This window comes from Uloborus diversus, chromosome 3 (genome assembly GCF_026930045.1).
Source record: "Uloborus diversus isolate 005 chromosome 3, Udiv.v.3.1, whole genome shotgun sequence".
Lineage (NCBI taxonomy): Eukaryota > Metazoa > Arthropoda > Arachnida > Araneae > Uloboridae > Uloborus > Uloborus diversus.
In genome coordinates, this window is record NC_072733.1 from 218259556 (window position 1) to 218277993 (window position 18438).

The following is an 18438-nucleotide window of genomic DNA, read 5'->3' on the forward strand; positions in this document are numbered from 1 at the left end:
CAAAGTGGATGGGGCAAAGTGAAATAGTTTGTTTCATTTACTCACTCAATCATTTGGTATAAATCACTTGCGTTTCCATTTATTAATTCGTTTACATTCCTGTGTTTAGTAATTCACTTATTTATTCATTCATTCACTTATTTTCTAATTCATTCATTCTTTTACTCAATCATTAATTTTTCTACATGTAGTGATTGATTTATTCATTTAGTTTGTTTCATTTACTCACTCAATCATTTGATATAAATCACTTACGTTTCCATATATTAATTCGTTTACATTCCCGTGTTTAGTAATTCACTTATTCATTCATTCACTTCTTTTCTAATTCATTCATTCTTTTACTCAATCATTAATTTTTCTACATGTAGTGATTGATTTATTCATTCAGTTTGTTTCATTTACTCACTCAATCATTTGATATAAATCACTTACGTTTCCATATATTAATTCGTTTACATTCCCGTGTTTAGTAATTCACTTATTCATTCATTCACTTCTTTTCTAATTCATTCATTCTTTTACTCAATCATTAATTTCTCTTCATGTATTGATTGATTTATTCATTTAATTATTCGTTTATTGTTCCATTATCTTTTCACTTATTCATTCAATCTTTTATTTACTTGTTCTTTTGATCAAAAATATGTTTTATAATCGAATAGAAATATTTCATTAGAATAATATTTCACACTCCTGTTCGTGAGAATTGCAACACCACGAAGGACTTACGCAAGTGAGCTGAAAATTGCAGGAAATGTGTAAAGTAGGGTATGATGCGCAATTGATTAGAATTGCAGACCGGTAGCGCAAGCGTATGCTGAGCAGCGCCCTCTGAACGGCGGATCGAACCGAATATAAATAGACGACTGTAACGAGGCGTGTATGATTATCCGTCGTTATATGCTAGAGTAAACGTTAACAGAATCTTTACCATACCTCTTCGACGAAAGAAAGCTAAATTTGGTAAAAAATTTCGGAGTTTGAACGGGGTAGAATCGTCGGCCTTCGTGAAGCTGGATTGTCTTATCGTGCAGTAGCCGCTCGTGTGCAGCGTAACAGCACAATCATGCATGTCTGGAAGCAGTGGACGGACGAGGGTCGGACAGCTCGGAAATCCGGGAGAGGACCCCGAAATGTGACGTCAGCTTGCGATGACAGACACCTGGTGCGTATGGTGCTGATTCGTGTCAGGCGCTATGTCGGTGAACGGCACATTCCGGAGTGCGTTATCGAACGCCACAGTGACGAACACCCGGAGTTATGGTCTGGGGTACCATAGCATATCATGGACGATCACAATTGCTACGAATTGTGGGAAATTTGAACAATACCCGATACATAAACGAAGTTTTACAGCGCCAAAATATTCCTTTCCTGCAAGGATTGTCAGGGGCTGTATTCTAGCAGGATAACACCCGTCCACATGTCGTCAGGACTGTCAAATTCTACCATGATTCGCAGCAGGTACAGCTTCTTCCTTTGCCTGCATATTCCCCGGATATGTCACTGATTGAACATGTGTGGGATTTCGTTGGGCGGCTTCTCGCTCGTGATCCTCGTCCTGTTGCTTCCACAGACGAACTTTGGTTGCGCATACAAACAATATGGAATACTCTTCCGCAAGCAGATATTCAAACTTTGTTTCACTCCATGCCGAGTCGTGTAGCAGCTCTTATTGCGGCGCGTGGTAGCCATACAAAGTACTAATTTCTATCTCTTTTTATTGTTTGTTTGGTTTGAAAATGTAATCATTTATTTGTACCATTACCACTCAACTGTGTATTAAATTTCATTCAACTATGATGCTTCCTTCATGGTGTTGCAATTTTCATTCACTTTGCCCCATAAAAAAAAGTGCAATTTTTTTGAAGACTCAATTTTAGTGCCAAAAGTTAAAAATACTGTTTCAACGCAAGTTTTATTATATAATACAATGTTTTTTCTTCATGTACTGTAATTTTCGAAACACATTTCATTTGTTCATTTTGAAGAAACCCATTTTACTTTGCCCCATATTCCCCTACATCCAGAAATAAAAAAAACAAAAAATGTTTTCATTTTATTAAAAACTGAAGCTTAAAGTCACTGTAAAATACATTATCATACACTGTATGACGCTTAAAAACAGCATATAGTTCGACCAATCTTTACGTAAGAAAATAATCTTTGTACTATTTAGTCTTACAAGTTTTTTCGTGTCTATCCAGTGCTATCCAAAGCAGACTTCGTGATTTATATTGACAGTGAGCAGAGTTATATATTTGGGAAAAAAATATTTTTTTCTTAGTAACACAATTACTGTACAATTTAAACTGACACGGTATAGGATATAAATCCTCCAATATAATTGAAATATTCGTATATATTATATGTTAAAGAGTTTTTCTTTGAAATCTGATGTTTGTCCTTCATTTTCTAAAGGTTTTCATTTGTGCACCAGGTCTGTTCATTTCTGCCCCTTTAGTTAGAGGTGCATGTGAACAATGGAAGACATTAAAAAAAAGAATCATAAAGTAATAAAAAACAAAAAATAGTTTTAAAAAAATCTCAACAATCCCATGACACGAAGAAAAGTCTTCAATCATGGGAACATTTTTGCGCTGAGAAATTTCTAATATTTTTTGAAAACAAAGAAAGAAAAAAATATTGTTCACATGTGCCCCCTTTCCCCTTACAAGCTTTTTTGTTTTTGCAAATGTTTTATCTTTTTCTTTCGAGAAAGAAAATTGTATGAAAAAGATTTTATCAATGTGCCAAATGTGCGAATCAACCGCCAAGATGGTGTTCCTAGGTAAATGTCAACTCCCGTTGATTCATTTGAGAGATCTCTGGGAGCGACGCTCCTTATCTTAAACGGATGGAAGAAACAAATTGTACGTTTTTCCTCGTCCTGCCGTTTGGAACAGCTTACTTTTTATCAAGCTGGACTTGACAAAAGATTATTTTCCAGACACGTGTTTTCTTTTGAGAAGATGCTATTAACACCATCTCGAAAAAGATAGTCCTTTTAAGAGCATTCCGTTAACAAAAATATCCCGTTATCTGTTGACGGTGGTCCTTGTGAAAGATGACGTGTGATAAGTAACGGCTATTTTAAATAAATACAGTATACTCCCGATTATCCGTGATAATCACCGGGCGGCGTAGCACGGATAATCGAAAAGCACGGATAATCCGAAAAATCATTTAAGGAATATGCAGGGTAATTATTTAAGGGGAAATTAGAAAAAACTATGTATATACTCACACAAACCAGGAACTTTTCTTTGAAATGTATTGCTAAAAAAATCGATGATACATTTTTGTTTTCTTTGTTTAAACTGTTGCGTATGTCCGTACAAATTTTTCTTACTGCAATTATTTCTCCGTAATCGTAACTTCTTTCACTCATGTAATCCAATAAATGTTCCACAGATTGTAGAGCAGTAGAATGTGAAATTGTATTTTCTTCATGTTCTTCATCTTCGTTTTCGGTATCGTCACTTGCGTTTGATTCAGTAACAAGTTCAATGATATTTTCGTCAGTTAGACATTGAAATCCTGATTCACATTCGTCGCTTTTAAACCACTCTTCGATATTTTCAGCGTCAACTGATTGGAAACCTTCGATTTCTTTATCTTCCTCAATGATGTTATTGATATTATCGATAACATCACCGAAGCTTTAGAAAAGTGTGATTCCGAAATGATGCACGGATAATCAAATACAACGTTCTCTCCAAACCTCCGGGAAGCAATTTTTAAATATATTTTGACATAATCCGTTAGAGAGCAGTCTCAAGGACTCAGTAATGTACACCAAGTAGTTTAATGACTCTCCACTCTACAAGGAACAACACTGCTGGTTTTGGGTTCCTTGTGCAATGGGTTGCTACATATTGACATGATTTTCAGCATGTACATGATTAATTAGTATAATAAATAAGTTAGAAAGTTACTTTCAAAAAAGTCTCGTATAACACGGAAGAAATGAACATACAAGGAACGTCTGTATTTGTCAGGGGAATGGGAACACTTTAATTGTACGTCAGAAATAGCAGGTAACATGCAATTTTTAAAAACATTCAATCATTTCAAATGTTTATAAATATAAAGCTCGTACAATTATCTGAATGTTGGCAGATAAGTAAATAATATATTTGAAAAATGTATAACATAAATGTGAATCATGCGTTTTAAAGATCCCTTGCATGAAAACAGCCTTTCTCTGTTATTATAATAAATGTACTTTTATTATAACTCATAATAAAAGTATCTATTATTATAATAAATCTACTTTTATTATAATAATAGTGAATATTAAAATGTTTTTAAGTACAAAGAGATAGATGAGGTGTCAAACAATGTATTCATGTTCGTGGAAAGTGACACCTGATAGTACAAACAAATGGTCTTAAATTTCATTTTCTCAAAGCACTCAAGAATTTACTTTTTTGTCGATAACAAATTACATATTTTGCTTTTTTGAAAGCTCAAACATACTTGTTTCTACTCTTACGTACACTGAAGATTGCAATAGATGGATTCAAATGTTTCAATCTTCCGTCGTAAGTGAGCATGACTCGAAAGCGTGGAATCTTCTGCATAGAACGGAATTTGTTGAAAGCTTACAAGTTAAAAGTGTTTTGGCTAGAATTCAAAAAGCTTTTCTCTAGTAAAAACATTACATAAGTCTTTTTTTCTGTCTTTGTTTTGCTTAGTTTATTTTTGAGCAATCATGATTGCTTATTTTTTTTTTTTTTAATTTATTGACTGCTTTTGGCGTCCTATCATTTTATTTTCCCGCCAGCATCCTCTGCAGCATCACCGTCGACCGGCTCCTCACGATGCTGCTCCTCTAGCGAAAACAGCCTCCAGGTTGCATCCATATGCTATACACACGCGCATACATACACAACTACACACTCTCACACGCGCACACATACACAACTACACACACAAACACATACAAACACAAATACATACACAAACACATACACACACAAACACATACACACACAAACACATACACACACACTCAAACACATACAGTGGCGTAGCCATAGGGGGGAATAGGGGGGTCTAAACCCCCTCCATGAGCCCCAAAAAATCATTTTTCAGTCGAACCTGAAGAGTTCTGTTTATGAGCTAAAAGATTTTTATTTAATATAATAGCTTTTATGACGGTAAAAAGCTTATGTATATATATATATATATATATATATATATATATATATATATATATATATATATATATATATATATAAACTTGAGGGCATAGCTTTACTTTAAATTTCAAAAAAAAAAAAATTACCCCCCCCCCCCCAAGGATTTTTTCTCGCTACGCCACTGAACACATACATACACACACACACACACACCTACATACAAGTACCCACACACTCATCACACTCATGCCTGCACACAAACACATTTACCTACACACGCATACACATACCCCCTATACACAAACACACATACCCTCCCACACACATAAACACACATGCATACATACACACATACTCGTGATTGCGAAAAACATAATTTGAATTCAAGAGGTCAAAAGTCAAATTAATTTTTTTTTCTTTGTTTCTTTTTTCAATTGCAAACGACGAATTTTACAATCTTATGCCTTTTCCCCCCGCTATCTTTTTGGATGTTGTTTTGAAGCTTAGAGACAATTAAAAAAAAAAAAAAACGCTGTTTTATTCCACTCATTAAGGATTTTAATTATTTTTACACATACATATTTTGCAATTAAAAACACTGTGATTTTTGTGCACATTTCTCACATCGTATATAATTTGTTCTTTAATCATTACTTTATGTATCATAGTATTATGTGTCATTTGCACGAGTCTAAAATTTTTATGCCGGGAAGAAAGTGCATTTATTTGCACTTTCTTCCCGGAATTTTGACTTTTAATTGTGATACATTCGAATTTTAAGTTCCATTGTCTATCATAATATGAATTATCAACTTTCGAAAAAAAAAAAAAAAAAAGATTTGTACTTGAAAACGAATTGATTTGCACTGTCAGTTCCTCGTACAAATCATTATTTAAATGGGGAAAAAAAAAACTTTCCTAAAATTGGGGAATGAAATGCGTGAAAATGTCTCATTTGTGCAAATGAATGACTAGGTAACACTTGGAAAGATTTTCAATGTTTTTAGAGTTCTTTTCGCTTGATATTTAATGTCAATCAGATATCTGAAGAAATGACCTGAAATTGATGCAAAACTATATTTTCGAAATCAACTATACTTATATAGAGCATAAAATTCGAAACAATAAAAAACGTTCTGAAGTTCTGGACAGACTCCCATTGTGACCTTTCCATCCAAATTTCGAACGCATTTTCAATAATATTTCAACTTGTTTCATATTTCTAGTGGTTTTGGAAGTGGTTTGAAAGCGATGACTTTATCGCGTTAGGGAGCCTCTCCATGACTCTGCACCTATCAAAACTTAGCCGAAAGGAAAACTTCTTGTTTTCTTTGAGCATGATGTTATGGAAGCAAGTATGAATAGGTCCATTTTAATTCAGTTGACATGACAAGTTGATTTTAATTCTGATAAAATAGTATCACATAAATGTGCCGCAAAAAAAAAAAAAAAAAAAAAAAAAAAAAAAAATTGAATTTTGTCATCTTGAATTCAAATTATGTTTTTCGCAATCACTAGTGTGTGTGGTGTATATGTAAGCGTGTGTGTTTGTGTGTGTGTGTAGGCATGTGTGTTTGTGTCTGTGTGCAGGCATGAGTGTGTGGGTAGTTGTGTGTATGAATGTGTGTGTGTGTGTGTTTGTGTGTGGAGGGTATGTGTGTGTGTAGGCATGTGTGTTTGTGTCTGTGTGCAGGCATGAGTGTGTGGGTAGTTGTGTGTATGTGAGTGTGTGTGTGTGTGTTTGTGTGTGTTTGTGTGTGTTTGTGTATGTGTGTAGGTGTATATGTGTGTAGGTGCGTGTATGTATGCGTGTAAGTGTAGGATATTGACGAAACCTGGAGACGGTTTTCGCTGGAGGTGCAGCATCGTGAGGACCCGGTCGACGGTGATGCTGTGGAGGGTGGCGGTGGGAAAAATGATAGGACATCAAAAACAGAAAAATGAAAGCAATAATCAATCGTGATTGCTCAAAAAAAAAAAAAAAAATCTTCCGAAAGTTAAAAAAAATATCTTTATTATTATTATTATTTTGAATTGTTTCGGCATAAGATAATTTCGATCCAGCAGTTTGTGGAATAAAATGCACTTATTTTTTATTGTGTTAGATTAGAACAGACATTTGATTGGTGAATCTGTTTCAGTTCCATCTCATCTGCGCAACACATTGTCTGTGCTCGAGAGTGCGACGGAAGGTGGCATCGTGCCGGAACTGAGCGATTCGACAAATACTATGGGCATATCGGACAAGATCGAACGCCAGGAGTGCATTAGCGAGGCCGCCCGCACCCTCAACCTGATGGAAGCGCACCAGAAAGAACAGCAGCAGCCCCAGCTCAACCCCCACCACCCTTTACACAAACTGTCAGTCATGAGACTCGTGGGAGACAAGTCGCCCAAGCCAGCTTCGAGTCCCGAACAAGTGAAAGAAGCCACCGCGGAGGACTTGTCTGTCTCGGCTGCTGTGGATGACACTGAAAGTGGTGACGAGGACATTAGTGTCGCAGATGAGAACAATAAGTGTATGTTGTCTTCAGAGTCTGCCATGGAATCGGAGGACTTTCCAAAAAGGAAACAGCGGAGATACAGGACCACATTCACTAGTTACCAGCTAGAAGAACTAGAAAAAGCATTCGCGAGAACTCACTATCCCGATGTTTTTACCAGGTAATCTCAAACTTTCATTAATCCCCCATTACACAACCAATTGGCATGGCACATCCATTAAAATCAATCGTACAACCTTGCATGTCAAGAGGTTAAAAAGCTCTCGAACACATTTTCTTTTCATTTTTGGTAATGAAAATTCAAAGCCACTGACAGGTGCAATGCTGCCAAAGACAAAGCACACATTTAGTATTTTTTGTCAGTTTTAAAGTAACTAGATGAAATCAAAACAGAATGGTTATTTGAAAACGTTTATGAAGTTTGAATAGTTAAGTCCTCCATTGTTACGACAGCTCACATATCGCGGGTATATATGCTATAAAAAATCGGGAAAATAAAAATTTTCATTAACAGACGATGATCCCCCCCCCTTTTTTATACACTGTTAAAACTACGGGTGCCTTTGACTAACTATTTGGCTCCCTGGGGCTAAAACACGGGGCCTCAGGGTGCAATAGAGGCTAGGAAATGTAATCAAGGTGAATGACGCTAATAAATGTGAAAACGGACCTCCTAAATGCATGGGTGAAACGCTCGCGCATGCGCTCTCCGCTCTGACATCATTCAACCACAATCAATGGCGGACGCAAGAATAACTACGCACATGCACTTTCCCATTGAATGAAGTACGAAATTGGATTAAAACTCATAAGTTTCTACGATTTACTTTTCAAAGTTTCGTGTAAGTACAGGCATTTGATCAAAGTGTAGCTTTTAAGGCTTTCGAACATATTTAAAAGTGTTTCAAAGGTACGTTGATTTTTCAGTTAGTCGTTATGTACATTTGCTATTTCTGTCATGCATAAATTTTACCTAAAAATAGCTATCAGCACCGGATAAGTAACATTTAGTAATCAAAACGTTTAAATTAGATGATATTTGAAAAGTTATTTCAACTATTAATTTTGACTATGTGGTTTTACTTGCTTGTATTGTCAACAATCTTGTGAATTTTTAACTAAGAGATTTATTGTTAGATGCACTCAGCAAGTGAACGGAAACTCTAATTACGATGATGCAAATAACAAAAACATAAAAGCACGAAAAAAAAAAAAAAAAAAAAAAACAGGAAAGCGGATTGAGAAAAAGAAATTTCTTCTCCGTCTCGATTTTTTTTTTATTTATTATCTCGTGTCTAAGTTAACTAGCTTTCCTTGGCGTTATTGCTTAAAGCGAATGACTGAGCTTTTTTCGTCACTCTAGTAATAGTAAGAATGAATAACTCGTTAGAATTTGTTTTGGCTTTTAATTTATCTAAAGACTTATGCTCTTTTATATTCTATACGGATATTCAAATGTCGAATCATATATACGTACGTACTAATATAGTGCTCTTGATTAAAATTTCGAACGTGATGAAACGATTTTATTTTTTCATGATTGCAATATAATTGAATATTTATTGTTCGTGTAAATGATTTACAAATAGTACCTACGCTCTTCATTTTCGGTACGATCGTGCTGCAGTAAATGTCAATAACATATTAAAATTACTGAGCAATCCAAGTGGATGTACGAAAATTAGTGCACGGCAGACAAATTTAAGTCATGAACACTTCTAAACTATGTTCGAAAGCTGAAATGTGATCAAATGCCTTAAAGTACAAGTTTTAATCATTTTCAGAATTATTCAATGTAGAAAATGTACCAAGACTTAGTTTTTTATAACTCAAAATAATAAATGATAATGTATACAATTGTTTACGGAAATGCACACAAAACCGAGGGGTGGGGGGGGGGGCTCAGTAACAGGGGAACCAAGGGTGCCAATGCTCTGCCATAGGGTTCCGTTTTTCACCGTGGTGCACGCTGGGGGAAGGGTGCTTGTTTTTCGTCCGTGTTAAGGGTGCAATTTCGGCACCGTAAAGAGTGCCGCTGGTGAACAAGCTTTTCACCCTTGAAAAGTGCCAAATGCAACCTGTAGTTTTAACAGTGTATGCAAAGGAGAAACTATTTTATTATATTTCTTATTAGAGGGTAATTCTACGATTTAAGTACGAGTATATTTTCAGCTTTTCCAAGCATACAATATTCGCAGATATAATGATTTTATTCTCTCAGCTTTCTATTATCAAAACAAAGTGAATTGTCACTCCCCCCCTCAATCCCCCTAAAGTATGCCTAAATATTTCAAAATACGTGAAACAATGTTTGAAATTTAATCAAAACTATAACCATTAATTGAATTCGTTTCGAAGAAATACTTCTTTTCCAAAGAAAGTTATTATTAGCAAAATATAATATAAATCCGAGGATGCGTGCATAAGAGATGCAACTTTGAGTTGAGCAACTTGGCTGTGTTTAGGATAGAAGTGTGTTTAATAGAATAGTGAACACATCCCGAAGTCTTAATAAATTAAAATGGATATTGAAAGAACAAGCACTTTCATTCATTGAACTCTTTTCGAATGGGGTTAAAATGAATTTCCAGCTGGAGACAAATAAACATTTGAGAAACTATTAATGAATGGAAATACGAAATGAGTTGATTGTAAGAAACGGTAATACAGTACAACATCGATATCTCAAATCTCTCGGGACATTAAAAAAATTCGAGATATCGAGTTTTTGAGTTATCAAGGTTTTGAAAAAATTACACTAGAAATTCTCACAATTATATACACGTACGCTATATGCATTTATATATGTAATATGAGACCACTTTGAATTACGATCAATAAAGTAGTCTTCAATATTTTACTAGATTTGAAATTTTATAATTGTCGAAAGTGCACAGGAAGAGATTTTGAAATGAACAACAACTTCAACTTCGTTTTTCACCTAAAAATTTAAAAACCCTTATCTTCAACTAGTAGCTAGCTCCCCACATTCAAAAAAGTTTTCAGTAGCCATTTTGTAGGAGTTAAAAAAGCAAAATGATGAAAATGAGGAACACATTTTCCGTTTTCACATGAAATCTGACTGGCGACAAATCAACCCCCTTTCCTCAAAGTGGACAAAATGTTCGAGAGAAATGCGCAAAGATTCTAAACTCTGGGGAAGATACAGCACCCCTTTCATACCAACACTTCCCTATTATCTTGCTTCAATCCCCTAATCAAAGTTTCCAAGAAGAGAGATGAAAACTGGTCCCTGGAACTGTTTTTACTACAAAAATTGCCTAAGAAAAACAACAACTGAAACCTGTTTTTGTGCAAAAATTTCGACATATCAAGGGTTTCGAAAAATAAATTTCGAGATAACTATGGAAAATTCATTGGGGGTTTTTATAGAAAATGCAGGGGAAAATTTTTTTTTTCGTGACATCAAAGATTTCGAGATAAGGAGGTTCGAGATATCAAGGTTCGACTGTACTTAATAAGTTCGTCAACTCTACTTGCATGACTCATTAGCATGGAAGGTAAATTCATACGATGGGCAGTGTAAGGGGATTCGATTAACAATCGAGTCTTAGAATGTGAGCGTGGGCCGCCTCAAAGGAGGGAGAAGCAATTTCCAGTTCTTCCCGTTGACGTCATTTGACGAACCTCAAGACAAGGACCACAGTCGAATGTGATGTGACAAGAAATGTTTGGGACCACCCAGCAGTGGAGGTCCCATCATTAACGGGACCCCCTGGAGTTTTGAGGGGCCACCAGCTCTCTACATGCTGGCTACCGGGCTCATCCCTTCAGAGTGACTGGGTAATGTCCGAATGGAATTCTTCATTAGGGAGGGATAATGTGCTCGCTTGCTGAGGGAGATGGTAGAAATTGCAATGTGGATAAACGGTTGTCTTGCTTTCACTTGCATATTAGCATTTATTGCTGGCTGAACTCTCTCTATATTGTTTTGATAACCAACCTCTTAAACGTTCATATAGGCAGAGTTGTTAATAAAAGATTTGAATTTATTGCTGACTAAACTCTCGGTACATTTTATACGATAAATAGCCTGTTAAATGTTTCTGTATGTCTGCTTTCACTTGGATGCAGAATTGTTAAAAAGCCATTGAACAATTTTGTTGCTTGTTTGTTTTAATGAACTGTTTCGAATAAAAAAATGAAAATGGTTCCCTTTTTGCAGATAAAAAAATAAATGATATGATAAACAACGTAATAAAAGTAAAAGATTTGAAACATGAATCTAAGTGTATGGATTCATTTTTCAAATATTTTATTTTGGTAACGTTTATTTATTTATTTATTTTTTTTTTGTAATTTGGAGTTACAAAAAAAAAAAAAAAAAAAAATATTTTCAATCCAAAAAAGAGAATAGCTTAAATCCCGCAGAACGTAATTGCAACATTTACCTTATTTTTTTTTTTAAATTTTTTTAATGGAAATAAAAAAAAAAAGTTTTTAAATTTTGGTAAACATTAATTAGTTTACCGTAAACTGGTTTGTTGTCACCAAAAGTGAATTTTGTTGCCGTCGCCACCAGATGGTCCATGTCCAATCCCAAAGAAGAACGGAACACTACTTCATTAAAAAAAGAAAAAAAAAAAAAAAATCTGCATCAGTGCCAGAGCAATACGAGACCTTTTAACCGGACGCCAAATTCACCCTTTTTTGTTTTCGATAATATCTGGTAGCAGTGGCTTCAGGATTTAAAAATCATTGGGGGGGGGGGGGGTGCTTAGTCCAAGGGGATGGGGAGGAAGGGATTCCAAAAGAAAAAAAACCCGGCAAATTTTTAAAATTTAACTTTTAAGAAAATGTGCCTCAGTTTGTTTTTCGTTCTGCAAAATACTTATTAAACTAATTTCGAAAGAGCAAGGAAATAATTCAGAAATTTCCAAGTCAAGAAGTAATGTAATGTGTTAAAAATTTCTTGAGATTTCCTGGACTGTTTTCGGAAGTGAGAACTTTAAATGAATGTTTGACCTTCGAAAATTTCACATAAAAAATACATAAAATATGAATATATAGACGAGTAAGAAACTAATTTCATAAATGAATAAGTGAGAGTAAATGTTATGGAAGATGATGATTTTTACTTCCTTTTACAAAAAAGAAGGTATTTTATTCGCGAAAAAATTTTCACTCAAAAATCGACCTTAATTTCCATTTTTCTTACTCCCGAATGAATGTTGAGTTTTTTTTTTCGACTCGATCACGCGTGGATATATGCCTAGGAACGTACAGACCCCGAAATATAAATTTTGACGAACCCCGAGTTAGTTACATCGAATTTTCTCGTGACGTTCGTATGTACGTACGTATGTATGTGTGTATGTATCTCGCATAACTGAAAAACGGTATGTCCTAGAAAGTTGAAATTTGGAACGTAGACTCCTAGGGGGTCTAGTTGTGCACCTTCCCTTTTGGTTGCATTCGGATGTTCCTAAAGGTGTCTTTTGCCTCTTTTTTTTGGGGGGAGGGGGGGGGAATCATTGTTAATTTCGATGTAAACTCAAGTTGTGTTATAATTTGTCGGACACTAGGCGATATATCGCCGACTACAGTATTTGTCACACAAGCGATTTTTTTTTAAAATTTTGTTTCAATTTGTCAACTGTTGGTGATATTATTTACCAATATGTGAACTAGAGAAAGCATTTAATTTACGAGAAATCAAACAAGGAAATCATTTTTTTTAAATGTATATATATATATATATATATATATATATATATATATATATATATATATATATATATATATATATATATATATATATATATATATATATATATGAGAGAGAGATACAGTGACCAGTAATTAATGCGCTGATGTTAAAAAATGATTAATCAAAAACTGCTGATTCAAAAAAGTACATTTAATTTTTAAAACAAAGTATAATACATGAGAATTTGATACATGTTCGACGTTTCTTTCATCTCTAGCTATAATATGGCGCAAATGCATAGCGAAATTCAGCTTCACTCGCTGAAGGGTCGAAGATTCAATGCTTTCAATAACAGTCTGAATCGCAGTTTCCAGGTCTTCAATGCTCTTGGGGTTTATAGCGTAAATTTTGTCTTTGATATTTCCCCACAGAAATGAATCGCAGGGGTTCAAATCAGGAGAATAATGTGCCCAAATAAATCCCATATTTTTCGATTTTGGGTACCCTAAAGCCAAAATCTGCTCCTTAAAGTGTTCTTCAAGCAGATCAAGCACTTCATTGGGACGATGAGGTGGTGAGTCGTCTTGCATGAATCGCATGCTTTCGAAATCTGACTCACTTTGAATTGCTGGAATAAACTGATTTCCCAAAATTTTCACATATCGTTCAGAATTGAGTCTGTTGGTTGTCTTAAGCTTAAATTCAGTCGCAAACTTTTTTTGAGTCATAATTGGGCTGTTTTTGTTCGAGTAATGCGTTCGAACCATGAAAATGCGTTCAGGAACGCTATTTACATTTTCACTGAAAAATAAAAAACAAAATCCAACTGAATGAGACTACGAAAAAGAAAAAAAAAAAAAAAAATCCGCCAACACGCTGAATCTAACCGCCTAGTTTGGACTTGAAACGCCAAACAGTTTTCGAGAAATTGAGATTTTTTTTTAACGCAGTAATTACTGGTCACCCTGTATATTAGGCATGTTGATTTTTAAATGGGGCAAAGTGAAATAGTTTGTTTCATATATTTATTCATTTATTTACTGAACCATTTGAGTATTTAGTCATTAACTAACGGGTTCATTCACAACACTTATTTATTCACTCACTTGTTTTCTTATTGATTTGCTAATTTTTTTCACTCATTTATTCATTTATTTATTATTTTATTTAGGAAAATTCTTTAAAAATTCAATCGAAAATACTTATTATTTCTATTCGAAGATGCCAAATTACTGCTAAATTGAGAACAATAACATTTCAATACAATTTCAATTGTAAAAAAAAAAAAAATGTTCTCACTTTGTGTACTATCATTTACAAGATAAATTACTAGATAGAATGATGATGAACAATATAAATATGTCTCAGTGTGAGAAAAGTATTATGTAAAATATCTACACTAGTTTGTATGCGCAGTTTTGCTCTTAGCGCACATTTTGTGGTCCTCTTTTTGCTTCCTTTTACAAAAAAGGAAGTATTGTATTTGAGAAAAAAATTTCACTAAAAAATCGACCTTAATTTCTATTTTGCTCACCCCCGTATGAATGTTGTTTTTTTTTTTTACGACTCGACCACACGTGGATATATGCCTAGGAACGTACAGACACCCGAAATATCCATTTTGACCATCCCCGTGTTAATTACAACGAGTTTTCTCGTGACGTCTGTAGGTACGTATGTATGTGTGTATGTATCTCGCATAACTCAAAAACGGTATGTCCTAGAAAGTTCAAATTTGGTACGAGGACAGTTGTGCACCTTCCCTTTTAGTTGCATTCGGATCCTAAGGGAGTCTTTTGCCCCTTTTTGGAGGGAAATCATTGTTAATTTCGATGTTAACTCAAGTGGTGTTATAATTTGGCGGACACTTGGCGATATATCGGCAGTCTTTTGGTCGCCAAGTTTTGTCGCCAACTTGGCGACGAACTTAGCGATTTTTTTTTTAAAATCTGGTTTCAATTTGGTCATTGTTGGCGATATTTAGAGAGTAAACTATTGAATCACATTAAAATTGCCAATAAGGGGAAAATGACATTAAATTGGAGTAAAAGGAAGTCATGTGATGCACACATCAGCTCGTTTATATCAATTGAAGACTTATCTATGACAAAGTCTTATTCATTCAAAACGAGAATAACTCATTGACAAATAATTTAAACACCATAAAAGAACTATGATTTTAAAATAAAATTAGCTTAATGTTATATTTATATGTACTTAAAGATTATTAAGCAGGAAATTGTTAGGCCAGGCATAACTAGAAGCAATATATCGGTTATGCTTTCAGAGGCTTCTGAGAACTTGTTCATAGTTACTAATGAAGACTAGACATAGACTAACAAGTAAACAGTGGTTGAATAATTAGGCTGGAGTCAGTATATTGCTTGTAGTTATGCCTTAGCCCTGGCTAAAGAGTGGTTATTCACTCTTTAGCTAAACCTAAAGTTGAACCGTGCCATTGATGCGGACTCATGTTGTTGTGATAATTTTACTTAAGCTACCAGTTTATTGCCACTCTTAGCTTCAATGAGATGACATTTGACCCCAGCTCGGTTAAGGTCTCTTCCAGACTGATGAGTCCATAAGAGGAAAGAAACTGCACTTTCCGGATGACATACAATGTCTGACTGGGTCGAGTTGATCAGGCTTCTGTACGCATCCAAATACTCAGAGCAGCATGTCTGCAGTATTTGTCACACAAGTGATTATCGTTTGCCAGAGATAGTTTTCATCTACTTGCCGGAATCCTATAAGGGCCCCTCGGAGGCTAAGAAATAGGTTTTTGTAGAGTGAAAAAACAATCTGAAACTGGTTTTGCATAAAATTTGAACAACTACTCATTTCTTTACAATCTACTTACCCAGAAATCATACCCATGATATCATTTTTCAAAAACTTTTCCCCAGTTTTCTTGATTTATACAGAGAAAATTCCGACCAGTTCGGTTGCTTCGAGTGTTATATGATCCTATATGGGCAAGATCCTTTTTGAACACCGTAGTTTTGCTCCCAAGCTAAACAATGTTTATGCTTTGTATGAGTGCTATAGATTTCTTCAAAGTACTTGAATACTATAAAAATATGATGAGGTGATCCAAACTTGGACTGTAAAAAGCTACAAATGTCTAATAATGGCTCACAATTGGATGGAAATTATTCCTAGAGACACACTATTTAGAAATGGAAATACAGTAACTTCCCCCCGCCCCCAACGGACACCTCTCAAAGGCGGACGCACCTCTAATGCGGACAATTTTTAATTCCCTAGTTCCAATGCAAATAACATTATTAAACCCCTATCCTGCGGACACCTAACTATTGCGGACAAAAAAAATCGTCCCATTAGTATCCGCATTAGAAGGATTTTACTGTACAAACTATTCGTTTAGATTATGCGTGACAAAGGCATCTTTATAATCAAGCTAAACAAGAAGAGTAGATATGCACCCTAAGTATCGGGAAACTTTAAAAAACTCGCAATTTTAAGAGTTTCTCAAAAAATAAGGGACCGATTGTTCCGTTACTTTTGTCACATAAAAGGTATGCTAATGCTGAAATTCTGAAGTAACAATTAAATAATGGGACTAGCAGCGAAAGATTTTTGATCATCTTTCATCGTAAATAGCTGGAAATGAGCTATAAATTTCAGAACTTAGTTTCTTACTATGTTCTGTAATTGTATGTGTTTTCACGAAAGTATCATTTCGATTCCGATGATATAAGTATTTAGATCAAAAATATCAATTTTGTTCGCATGTAAAAACACGCAACCAAAAGCATGCGAACATTCTGTCAAACCATTTCATTTCTACTGGTTGTCTTCGTAAAATAAATGTGAAAAATGAAAATCCGAATTGAGAAATTGAGTTCAACACGGTCAATTAATGGCGAACGTTGCGCAAAGAGACTTTTATTGAGAAGGAATTGCCTTTTCTCATCTCACACCAGTATTTCTCCGATACGCGGCACCCTTTGAACAATTCCAAGTAATATACAAGTACTATGTACTTGTATATGTATCTAAAGACTTCGCTGATTCTTTGCTGTGCTATATAACATCCTCCGATACGTGTGCATCAAAACAATCATTTCCTTTTCGTTAGTCATTTCTCTCATATTTTTTTTTTACATCTGACCAACTTCTGTAAGATTTCAATACCTAGCATTTCGAGATACCAATATCAAATTAGCTCAAATACCGGTCCTTTCGATGTTCGCGGAAAATAACATACAGCTTTCAATTGAAGAGATTTCAATTTTACCTGTTAAAATCCACCGTTATTTTAACTGTCAATTTTCTTTTTCGATCAGACAGTACCAAAAATCAATCCGTTGATGAATAAGTTTGGCTTCAAGAACACGAGTTAGTAGAATACCAATAAATAAATAAAAGTAGTGGAATAAATACAAAATGATATTTTTATCAACGTTGGTTTATGAATATCATTTTAGTGTTATTAATTGCACCGTGTTTTTAACCACACTTGTCCTTTTAATAAAACTTAAATTCAAGTAGAATAACAACTGTATTTGTTCTATGAATAGTTTATTCCACCATCTACTGAAGCAATCCTTTTTGTAATTATATTTTAAACATATGTCACTGAATTTCGAGAACAACCAATTGTCAGCATAACCAATGGTAATTAGTTGTCACCACACCGGTATTGGTTTGTTGTCCTGTCTCGATTTTAACTTGACGAAATAATATTTAGCAATTACATAGTTCCTTGAAAATTTGCATTCAGGAAAGTCACAGTGAAGTAGAAAATATTTTTAGATTTTTACATAAGTATAAGAATTTTGATAAGAAAACGAATAAATAAACTACATTTCTAACTAAAGTGTTAACAAAGTACAAACCCATTCTGATCAATAGCAAGTCGTCGAACATGATGTTAATATTGGAAAAGTCTCTTGAAGAGAAGTTCCATTTATCTATAAATAAAAATAAATGACACCCGCATGCGCCATACAAAAGAAAAGAAGATTTATTAATTAGTAGGAAAAGCGTATACAGATGTTTCAAGGTTACAAAGAACCCCCTTTTCATTCATCCGACAAAACTTTTGCGGATGTCTTTTCTTCCATAAGCTCACATCTTTAGCGTTGAA

At 34.6% G+C, this 18438-nt stretch overlaps 1 protein-coding gene across 1 annotated transcript in view; it reads left to right on the forward strand.

The window, feature by feature from the left end:
- Positions 1 to 18438, forward strand: part of LOC129218596 (homeobox protein aristaless-like) — a 279444-nt gene that overhangs the window by 134347 nt on the left and 126659 nt on the right. The window contains exon 2 of the mRNA XM_054852914.1: positions 7292 to 7814. Coding sequence (XP_054708889.1) covers positions 7381 to 7814 — 434 coding nt within the window. The 5' untranslated portion in view covers positions 7292 to 7380. The remainder of the gene's footprint in view (positions 1 to 7291; positions 7815 to 18438) is intronic.